Raw genomic sequence first — 12,072 nt, 5'->3', positions numbered from 1 at the left:
TCTAACTTTAACTGCAAAGAAACAAACAACCAATGATGTTCACAGTAGCTCTGATCCAAAAACAGATAATTGCAGAGCAAACCTTTCACTCATCACATCATCATTCATGCTAAGTTTAGGAACTATTTGCGGACTGGTTAGCTTCCATGTTATTGAGCTTCGACATTCACAAGATATTCAACCGCAGTTTACGTCACTGTCACAATAACTGAATAAACTGAGACATTTTCATTGGCTTGACAGCTGGAGATCGGCATCGGCAGCCCTCATGAACCTAGTAGGGATAAAGCGTGTTACAAAATGAATGATGGATGGTCTGGGCTATTTATTTTTCCTTGCCATCAAGATCTTTGCCAACTAGCACCAGAAAATGCTATTATTGGCCTTTCTTTGTCTTGAAACAAATGTTCACAACCCTTTACGGGCGCAGCCATGAGGAAGTGGTTGAACGCGCTTAGCTGACAATACAGCGATCTGATTGGCTGAGCAGCAAAAATCGAATCACGTGACCTCTTGGACCGGAGCGCAACAGTTTAGATTTTTTATCGGGTTTAACTTATTAATGTGCAAGTGAAAACGTGGGAACATTGGTGTTTTGAGATCACTGCTATGTGTAGCAACTTATCCCGGTGGAAGAAAGTTGCCCCCTGACAGTTCATATGAAAAGTCATCCTACAGATTCTGGCCCACGGCCTATGAAGCCTGGCAGAGATACACTGGATGGGGATGTGATACTGCATCCACGTTTCAGTGAAACACATAAAACTATTATTCTGGCTAGGTCCTTGTTAAGGCTTGGAGATCTCACATTGCCCATAGATACAGGTAAACAATTAGAAAATAAATCATTATAAATAAAAACAAATAAAACAAATGTTTATATAGTTGTATATGCAAGATTGTCTTGGATACAATACTCCACTTAGATAAACATCTGGATAACACATCAGCCTAAACTAATAAAATGCAGAGGAGCTGTCTGCCTTCAAGAGTAAAAAAAAGTGTGTGTGTTCTTGTACTTGCAGCTGAGCAAGATTTTTTTTTTTGCTAATTTTACTAGTAAAATTAGGACTTTTATTTGGGCCAGGGTTTAGGTTTTGCACTAAGTTGTCAATTAGATTTAGGTTACGGTTAGTTATATACTGGTAAAGGTTATGGTCAGGGTTAGACTACAGAAAGTGTGTGTGTGTGTATGTGTATATGTGTGTGCGTGTGCGTGTGTGTGTGTGTGTGTGTGTGTGTGTGTTTGATAGAGAGACAGAAGCGGAGGGAGGAAACGAGGCTGTCTTAACGTGTCTCAACGTGTTCCAAAGTGTGCCTCACAGAGTTAAAACTGCCAAAGCAGTCCGCTGCTCACCCAGGCTGTCCTCTGTCTGAAAGACAGACAGCTGCTGCCTTCTACCGCATAACAGTGGATAGATGAAAACTCTTCAAAGACAAAACTTATCAGCTTTCAGCGTGTGTAAAATGAGAGAAAGCTTCTGTAAATCCAGTTTCAGTTTGGGTACCTAGCCAAATGATTCACAGAAGATGCAATCTGCTTTGCTCTGCATGTAGCTCTCACCCGTCTGGACACAAAATACAGAGTCTTGTGAGTCTTGTCCAGTTCATATATTTAAGTTCAGCATCCAATACCATAATCCAACAACAACTCATCTGTAAACTTGACAAGCTAGGGTTTAACATCTCCCTTTGCAATTGGTTGCTAGACTTCTTCCAGGACAGGCTGCAAGCAGTACAAGAAGGCAACAATACTCAAGCCGCATCACACTTAGCGCGGGGCTCACACGGTGGTTTGCTCAGTCCCCTGCTCTTTACACTGCTAACTCATGACTGCACTCTATTCTACAGCACCAATCACATGGTGAAGTTTACGGACGACACAACTGTGTTGAGTCGCATTACCAAAGGTGATGAGATTCGTCTAAAGGAAGGAGGTTCTGATCACTTGGTGCAGAGACAACAACCTCTAACAACACCAAATACTGACAATTGATTGTACTGCTGTGGACAAAGCAGCACCAACATTTCTGTGGTTACACATCATCATCATCATCAACTTGGACATCTCATGACTGACAAAGAAAGTGCAGTGGCTCCTATACTTCCTCCATAAACTCAAATGAGCAAAAGCTCCCCCATACATTTTACCAGGGCACCATTGAGAGCATTCTGTATAGCTGTGTGGGACAAGAGCTGTATTGACTACAACAGGAAAGCCTTGCAGCAGACAGTGAACACAGTTGGAAGGATCATTGGTGCCCAACTTCCCTCCCTCCAAGACACTCACCCACAAAGCGACCATGATTGTGAATGATGCCAGCCACCCTGCACTCAGTCTGTTCTGCCTTGTGCCCGGTGGGAGAAGGTATTGGAGCCTTCTTGCTTTTCCAGACTTACAAATAACTTCATTCACCAGGCTGTCGGGAAGCTGAACTCCCTCGCCTCAGTTTCACCAGCCCTCAGGAAGCTAAACACTCTTCCCCTAATTGGATCCTCATTACCTAAGAAGGACTATCTTTTTGCACTAACATGATACATCATACTGAAATGCTCTGAGCCTTTCTTACTGGTTGTCCTTTGCATGTTTAAAAAAACAGTAAAAAGCATTTTTACTGCTATCCCTACATATGCACCATGAACTCTTTAGTTTCAGTTATTTTATTGTTTTAATTCTAGTAAATTCTTCATCTCCCGTGCAATTTAGTTATTGTTTACTTTAGTTTTAGGATAATATCTGTCTTTAACTTTTGTACCTGGGGACTTTGCCTCTTCAAGTAAGAATTTTTTTTTTTATTCCTTTGTATATCTGTGTCAGGGATCAAGTAGTAAAGCATATAGGATACAGGTGTTTAATTAAAAAAAGTGACTTTCTATTTGCCCAAAAATATGAAAAATTATTAACAAATCCAACACTTGGGCAGACAGGCCAATAAAGAGGTCAACTCTATAAACTAGACTCAAAATCATAACTAACCAAATCTCAAACAAACATTAGAAAAACTGACCTCCTGAACCGACACATAAGTGAACGGTTATAGTGATTTAGCTAAACCATAACACACTTGGGGAAAAACAAAACTGCTGCCACTTAACAATCTAACACAAAACAATGAGATAAACCACAAACACCCTTTAGGCAATGAAGCATGTGTTTCGGTCCAATCAGGCTGTCAACAGTACTTCAGGTCCCTTAGCACTTAGCCACACCTTTTGCCAAATATATATATATATATATATAGATATATATATATATATATATAGAGAGATGTATAATAGATATGAGATGGTAGGTATGATAAATAGTAAGAGGTATCAGAATAGGTATAGGAAGATAGGATATAGATATAGTCTATAGAGAGAGAGAGAGAAGAGGGAGAGAGAGAGAAGAGGGAGAGAGAGAGAAGAGGGAGAGAGAGAGAGAGAGAGAGAGAGAGAGAGAGAGAGAGAGAGGAGAGAGAGAGAGAGAGAGAGAGAGAGAAGAGGGAGAGAGAGAAGAGGGAGGGAGAGAGAGAGAGAGAGAGAGAGAGAGAGAGAGATCTCTCTCTCTCTCTATCTCCTCTGTCTCTCTCTCTCTTCTCTAATCTGTCTCTAGATCTCTCTCTCTCTCCTGTCTCTCTCTCTATATAATATGTGTCTCTCTCTCTCTATCTCTCTTCTCTATCTCTCTCTATCTCTATATATATCTCTCTATATCTCTGTCTGTCTCTATATGTATGTATCTATCTATATGTATGTCTATCTATCTCTATCTCTATATAATATGTATATATATAATATGTATATATATATATGTATATATATATATATATATATATATATATATATATATATATGTATGTATGTATGTATGTATGTATGTATGTGTGTGTGTGTGTGTGTGTGTGTATATATATATATATATGTATACACACACACACACACATACACACACAGTGGTGTCTCTGGCATGATAAGTTAAGTGGGCCATAAAAACTCAACAACTATTAGCAGCAACACATTCCTCTGTGATTAATACACATAATTGATACATTTTAAATAAAACACATAAATTAGCATAAACCACCACACTAGAAATGCCATTTTATATAAGCTAAGTGTAATTAAACATTTATTAAATTTATAATTTTCATACAATTATGAATAAAGGCTCACTAATAATGTTGAACAGAAAATCTTCAATCAATCCTTCAATGAGCCAGCAAGGCCAACCAACACTAGATGTTCGCACACTATCCGGCAGAACGTAAACGTAACGTGTGCATTTCCAACATTTTGATTGGACGAGCCGAGCTTGGGGCTGTAGGATTTGTGCCCCACAGCTGTCTACTGAGAGGGTGTTGGTCATGCGCGCTGTGATTTCAGAGGGTCAGTATTTAAACAAACTTGGGGGGGCTGGCCCCAATATCATAAAGAGGATTTAGCCTACTTAGCTTGTCAGCCTACAGTGTGTGTATATATACAGTATATATCCTGGATATTAACCGGACATAACCCTCTTGATGTTTTTTACTTTTGCCACGTAAAAGAAACATTCTATTGTCAATTGACAGCTGTGTAGCGGATCATTGTTCTGTTGATAACTCACTTTGGACCGGGCAGAAGGTTTTAGGTTTGGGTCTGGAATATTTTTGGCTTATCAACAAAGAAAGCCCAAATAATAAACCCTCCATCACCGTGCGTGTCAGTTGGTATAAGGCAGAGAACGTGACTGCATGCTGAGGAGCTAATTCAGCCATTTGATGCTGTTGTGTCAGACCATGGACACATTTTAAAGCAGAAGGACACTGGCCCTCGAGGACTGAATTTTACACCACTGGTATAAGGTCTCTGTGCTGATTTGCTTTGTTTGTTTGTTTCCAATATGACACTGCACACGGTGGCCAAGCGTCTCTGTTTTGGTCTGATCTGTCAAAGGTTCTAAGTCCTTTTGCTTCAATTGGAGTTGCATGTCCTAATTGCCCCGATAGTGACCTAAATGGACCTTTTATTGTGATGCTTTTGACTAAAACCTATAAGCCTGTTAACTCACGTTCTGAACTGAAGAATTCTTTTGAATGAGAGGTGAAACGTTGAAGCGAGAAGTCCAGTTGCCTTATATGTAAGCACTAAGGTCTGGCATGTCCTGGATGGCTGAGAACCAACACCAGCTTGCTGGTTCATTCCTTTTCAATAGTCAAGATAACACTTGGAAAAAAAAACGTCAGCTGAATTTACATGGATATTCACTCCTGGAAAGCGTGCAGCCTGGTTAAATGTTTTTGACTTTTACATTTGCAACTTTTCTCACTGTGGAAAAATGGACTCCAAATAGTTTTAAAATGTTCTCATAAATCTTTCCGATGGATGAGTAGCAACAGTTGCTTCACCTAGATCATTGTTTATAACTGAAGCAGCAAGGGTGGACTTGATCATTCACACACAGGTCTTTTCATTTTGGCTCCCCTCTGTTTGAATAATGCCATGTGAAATTTGTCTTTTTGCACACTTAAAGTGAGATTGAAATAATTTTTTAACCTTGTACAGTCCACTTTATATGATTAAAAACTTTATAAATAAAACCCTACAATTTTAAGAGGGTTTATTTTTTTTCAGCTTTAAATGTAAGAGGTGAAAAGCCTCTTACATTTAAAGCTGGGGGGTATAACTAAAGGGACATTCATGCTAGAGGAAGAACTTGCTTCAGCATAAAAATCTCTTGCCCATCCAGATCTTGACATCAATTGGAAAAAAAATTAAAAAAGAAGTGCAGGGGAGAATATCTTGAGATCTTCTGCTGAACCTGAAGTGAGTGCCCATGAATGAGTTGCTTCTTATGCAACCCTTGTAAAGTCTCTGAGACCTACTGGAAACAAAAGAAACACCCATGTAGCAGATCTGTAATGACTCTTTGAACAACATTGATTTTCCCCTTTAGGATTAATAAAGTATTTTTGAATTGAATGATAAAATGTTTGGGAATAATTGATTTATATAAGATGTGTAAATGATTTTTGTTTTACAGGTATGGTAGGGAAATAGTAAAACTAGCTGCTTGTTAAATCATCTTTAGCTTAATGAAAAAACTCCAAAATTGTTCAAACTCATTAAAAAAGCTTGTCTTGCAGGAAAAACTCAACCCAAGTCGTAAAAAGAAAAACTCATAAGATTTATTGCATCTACATGCAAATAACAGAGCCAAACCAATGAGTTTTTAGACTAATACAGGCAGCTTTTATCTGCAAACAAAACTTCACCCAGTACCTTTGGTTATCACCTTATCTAAGATAAGATAAGATAGTCTTCATTGATCTCACAATGGAGAAATTCACTCGTCACATCGGCTCATACAAGAAGGTGCAGAGTAGGGAAGGTGCATTCAGTTATATACAGTGAATCTTACAATGGATCAAAAAATACAAAAAAGGAAATAGGAATGGGCATATGATGTCTTATTTACATTCATAGTGGTCTATATATATATATATATATATATATATATATATATATATATATATATATATATATATATACATATATCTATGCGCCTACATACATACGTACCTACGCGTATATATGTGCATAGACATTGTATACATTTGTACATACATACATGTGTACTGACATATGTTCAGGTGTTGATAGCAGCAGAAGTCACTACATCAGGATTATTGCACGGGTTGTGGTACAGTGTATTAATTAGATTATTGCACATTAGTTATTGCACATTACTTATTAAAGTTATGGTCACAGTTACTCTTAGATTCCAAATAGATTTCGAAACATGGATCGTTGTATTACATTAAATTCACTATAAAAGTCCAATGTTCAGACCCAATTCATACTTACCTTGGGGATTCTGTTTCTACAGTTTTCGCATATCTTCTGACTAGGGACGCACGATATATCGGTATTTAAATCTGTATTATCGATCCGATAAGTAAAGCTGGGCCGATATTAACAGCCATTGTTTATGTCCATCTTGTTTCTGTTGGTGTATGTGTTTCTGGAGGAGGGGGAGGGGGTTGGCCCTATGGTATATGTTTGGACATATGGCAGTGATAGTGATGCAACGGCAACGCAGGATTGTTTGGTGTGTAACTGATGCAGAGAAGCACTGTGAGCGGTGTTGAAAGGGTAGTGAAATATACATATCAGTAAATATTGGTTATTGGCTACAACAGCAATATTAATATCAGCTATAATATAGTTCAAATTTCCGTATCGGTGCACCTCTACCCCTCACTTACATTACTAATACAGTGACATGAAGAAATACTAGATAACTAAGTAGTGAAGATAATTGGTGCTTTAGGTTTTAGCTAACATGGATTATAAAAATAAAACTTCTTAAAGAGATTGAGACATTTCTGTCAGAACACAGGGATGCTGTGTGTGAGAATGTGAACTCAGATCATGAAGCACTGACTCCTCCTCCTGTGTGTCTGCAGTGCAAATGGCTGAAGGAGGACCTGCTTCACCAGAAGGACCAATCAGTCCAGCAGGTAAAGACAAATTATTTATTAGCCTCAAACTGTCAGTCTGTCTTTCTGGCTATTTGTTTTCCATCTGTCCATTATTATCCTTTCATCTATCCATTCACTTATTCTTTCATTCATCCCTTCATAAGTTTTTACAGGTGCCATGCTATACGCCAATGTAGAAAAATGTAAACAGTAAACCACTGGGTTTGTTATTAAAAAACAATATGTCAAAATGGATTGTGAACTCTAGAAACTTAAGTCAGGAAAAGTATAGAATTTTTACATCCAAATTCTTTATTTCTATTTTAGTTATTAAAGCCACACTCTGTGACTGGATACCCTTTCCACTCAGGTCCAATAAGTGAAATCAAATGACATTAGGAAAGAAAAGGTACTTTCCACAGAGAATCATTGTGGATCATCAGAGGGAATACTGAGGTATAGGGTTACAGTGTGTGTTGATAGAAACATCCTTCCTTTATATGAAGATATTTAATTGAAACTCTTCACTCTTTAAAAACTTTGACTCAACTCTAGTTTATGGATCGCTTCATGTGACGCCTGAGCAGAGAACTCCTACCTTCCTCATCCTGGCTAACATACTTAGGTTCCTACTAAAACCCTGCACCTGTCTCAGCGCTTAAGGCTTTAAGCTTACATTTAAATCAAGGCAAAAACATAGTAAAAAAGATTGGGATCCCATTCAAAAAGAGAAGACATCATTTTTCTTGCTAACAAATATGCTCCTGTTTCTCTTGCATCTTTTTTCTGAAATAAATTAAATTTTGTTATTAATGTATCGCTGCTCTGTGTATCCCCCTCAAGCCTGTTAATTAGGCTGGGCTCTGGGGGGATTAGAACTGGGAGAGCATTTTAATTTCACACAGAAACATCAGCAGCTGCCATCAAATTAACGCCAGACACTCAGTGAGCTGCTGAAATCCTGCAACCCAAATCACTAACCACAATTTCTGGCTGAACGTTTAAATCAGGCCTTTGAACTGATTTGAACCTTACATTTCAAATCAAACCAAGGGACGCTGCACAATGTACTGTGACCTTATAACAGGATGTGGTGATATTAAAACTTGAACACATATTTTAAATGATCTACAGTATAAAATAATAAACATTGCATATAGCGCTTAAAGGCTGTTACATGCGCTCCAATAAACGGGAAATTTGTTCTTGTTTGTGAGGTGACACCGATGACTATTTGTACTTCTCAAGAAACTCATCTGCCATGCTCCTAGAAAGCCCCGCCCACTGTAGCATATGTCAAACCAGCGCTAAGATGGTAGGAATTTGACAGACAACACAACACCACCACAATGCCAGAGAGGGCAGTTTTTGAATTGATGGGGGAAGAGAGTCAAACAGGGCCAATATAGTGTCTTATTTCAACAGATGCATGAGATGGATGATGAATGATATTTTTCATCCCTCAGGATGTCGTTTTGACTACCTTGTTCAACGGGTCCCACCATACTGTACATTCAGCTTTCACCCACATGCACAGCATGCCGATCTCTGCCTAGGAGATTTCTGCTTTTGCAACTTAACCTATCCAAATCCTCACCAATTGTACAACAATTGTCGGACACCATCCAAGAAAAGCATTCTGCCCAGATGGTGTGTTGAGAATAAGCGTGAGAACTCCCAAAGCAGGGCTGCAAGAACAAAATGATGATGTTACTCTGTTCTCACAGCTATGGGAGTGATAACAAATTTCTTGTGGAATATGTAACAACCTCTAGTCCTCTTGTGAAGATCTGTAAACTGCCTTCAGATAAATTCATCTTTTATTGTAGGAGCATAATCTACCACTGAAACAGTTAGAAGAATTCCACCTTTATTTTGGGTTTGTTTATTTAGTAAGGGAATGCAATCCATGCTATGAAACCTGAATGTACTGACCAACAGCCTTGGAGGATGACCAATACTGGGGTCCCTAAGACTCCTAAACAACCATTAGATCTGGATCTCGAACCTGAGACCTGAAGGGCTGCTGTTATGCAACTTTTAGATGTGTCCCTTAAATAAATGCCTGAAACATGTTGTTAACACGTTACTAAGTTCTACAGAGTACACATAATGACCATTATTGAGGTTTATTCAAGCCGCAATGCATTAAAAAGTTGCAAGACATCTGCCCTCAAGGACTAGAGTTTGAGACCCCTGCAATAGACATGGTCTAAAGGCAATGTAGTATGTCAAATAGTCCAAAGTATTACATAAAAGAAATACATGTTAAAATCAAGATTTATAAGGCAGTTTAAATTCATATTTAAATTCAGGTTTAATTTAAAATTAAATTCCAAATCTAATCTTTAACCTCACCCTAAGTGACTAATCAGTGATTTGGCGAGCAGTTAAACCACCTGCAGTAAAAGGAAACAACAGCTTCTACTCATGCTGCCTCATCTTGTTGAGTTCTGGTCCTGAGAATAAGCAGGGTTCTGAAGACCTGACAGACCCACGTGGTTCATGTTTGACATGCAACTCAAAGTCTATCTCAGCCCAACAACATTTAGTAGGATGATAAGACCCTGGTGTTGATCAGCACTTTAGCAGCAGCACTTTGGATGAGATGCAGCTGCTTGGTTGATAGTTTTGGGAGACCATTAAAGAAAACTGTTCCAGTAATTTCACTTACTGCAGGAGTTTTTTTTTTCCAGAGGAATTCCTTTATCCTTACAGTGTTTCTAAGTAGAAGCTGATTTCGTAGTCTTTTTTTGGTTGGTAAAATTTACACACTAAACTTGAGTCTAATTGAGTGCTGATCTCTGTTCCTTATCTGACTTATCTGGCAGCATAAAGTCTGACCCATTCACTAATCTATACTATGGACACATGTTGCCTGGTGACTTTAGTAGACTGGGGTCTTGCGGTGACACAAATATATCAAGTTGTGGATCATCAGCATAAATATGGTAGAAGACTTCATATTTTGTAATCTGAGCTATGGGGAGTATAGATGTTGAATAAGAGCCCTACAAATCATCTTTACTAGCCTAGAAATATTATTACCGAATGACAATACGTAGTCCCTGATTGCTAAATAAGGGTGGTTGAGGATCTGTGATGCTATGGACATGTTTCTCTTCCAAAGGCCCTGGCAACCTTGTTAAAGTCTGTAGCATCATGTACCCGCTGAAACACCAGGATTTCTCATTTATAAAACATTGCATAGAGTCCATACTAAAAAAAAGTTTACATATACCAAAAAAACAAAAAAAAACAAATGGCATACTCTAATAAAAAAATCGGATTTATAAAACCATGCTCACACATACCAGCACACAATTTTCTTGTATAGATCACAGCTGTAACATGAACGTTTGCGTACCTTGTCCCGCTTCAGGTTCTGCCCTCTACACGGCCAGATTTAACCATAAACGGTCAATGCAAAGCACCTCATGGATTTAATGTGGATTTAAATGAGCCAAGTGAGTTAACAAAGGCAACCACGGAGAAAAAGCAAAGAAACTGAAAGAAAAATTCCAGAAAGGCCTTTATTAAATGTGAAAATAAGAGGTAAAAGCACAGATGTTGTCCACATTAAAATAACTTGTTAAAAGGTAAACTTGATTACTGTTTCAATATTGTGATGACAGCTTTAGGGAGCCATGTTCTGTGTTGAAATTCCTCTAGTCATGGAGGACTCTGTGCGCTCAGGTCGTCATTATGAGGACAGAGACCAGGGGCAATGACGTATCACACACTGCCAAAGGCATTTCAGTGTGCACGGGTGTGAGCGCTATTTAAAGTGCACCTCCTCTGAGCTCTGGGATTTGGAGAGCAGGTTAGAACCCAGCACATTGGGGGTAGCCATTGTTCTCTGTAGGTTTTAGGAGAATGCAATGCATGGAGTCCAAAGTGGCATATTAGCAAGTCATCGTTATTAGCCAAGCAATATTTGATCCCTGAAACCATGTTTCCTCCCAATTCTCCCAATTCTAAGGTCTTCCAGCAGTGCCACATCCACTGCGCAGCATTGCGAACAAGCGTATTTGACGGTTTACAGCAATTAAAGTAACTGCATCACACCTTATCACAATGTATGGGGTACACATCACCCTGGTGATCATCTGGGAGAGGACTATGATGGTAGAAAACTCTGATGAAATGTGCTGACTTTTATTTAAAATATAAGATGGATTATAGGCCTACGTTTATTTATTTAAAAGCTGCTTATGTATAGTTAAAGCTCACGAGCGCCAGCATTAAAAACACTATGGTTTTTAATGCTTTTGATAAAGTCGATCTACGAACAAAGTCTCTGATATGGAGTGAAGTTGAACATCTTAGAGGAATCCTCATATAGTTTGGCTACAACTCACCACTCTACCATCTGCGTCACCAATTTCTCCTGTCTCAATAATGAGCATATTTGTATGTATGTATGTATGTATGTATGTATGTATGTATGTATGTATGTCTGTCTGTCTGTCTGTCTGTCTGTCTGTCTGTCTGTCTGTCTGTCTGTCTGTCTGTCTGTCTGTCTGTCTGTCTGTCTGTCTGTCTGTCTGTCTCTCTGTCTGTCTGTCTGTCTCTCTGTCTGTCTGTCTGTCTGTCTGTCTGTCTGTCTGTCTGTCTGTCTGTCTGT

The 12,072-nt window shown here is 38.7% G+C and overlaps 1 protein-coding gene across 1 annotated transcript in view; it reads left to right on the top strand.

Annotated features, from left to right (window-relative positions):
- Positions 1-12,072, top strand: part of mipol1 (mirror-image polydactyly 1) — an 87,516-nt gene that overhangs the window by 48,603 nt on the left and 26,841 nt on the right. Inside the window, exon 10 of the mRNA XM_036150845.1 lies at positions 7,431-7,484. Within this exon, the coding sequence (XP_036006738.1) occupies positions 7,431-7,484 (54 nt within the window). The remainder of the gene's footprint in view (positions 1-7,430; positions 7,485-12,072) is intronic.

This window comes from Fundulus heteroclitus, chromosome 19, assembly GCF_011125445.2.
Source record: "Fundulus heteroclitus isolate FHET01 chromosome 19, MU-UCD_Fhet_4.1, whole genome shotgun sequence".
In the NCBI taxonomy this organism is placed as follows: domain Eukaryota; kingdom Metazoa; phylum Chordata; class Actinopteri; order Cyprinodontiformes; family Fundulidae; genus Fundulus; species Fundulus heteroclitus.
Note: the sequence above shows the minus strand (reverse complement) of the source record. Positions and strands in the feature narration are given on the sequence as shown.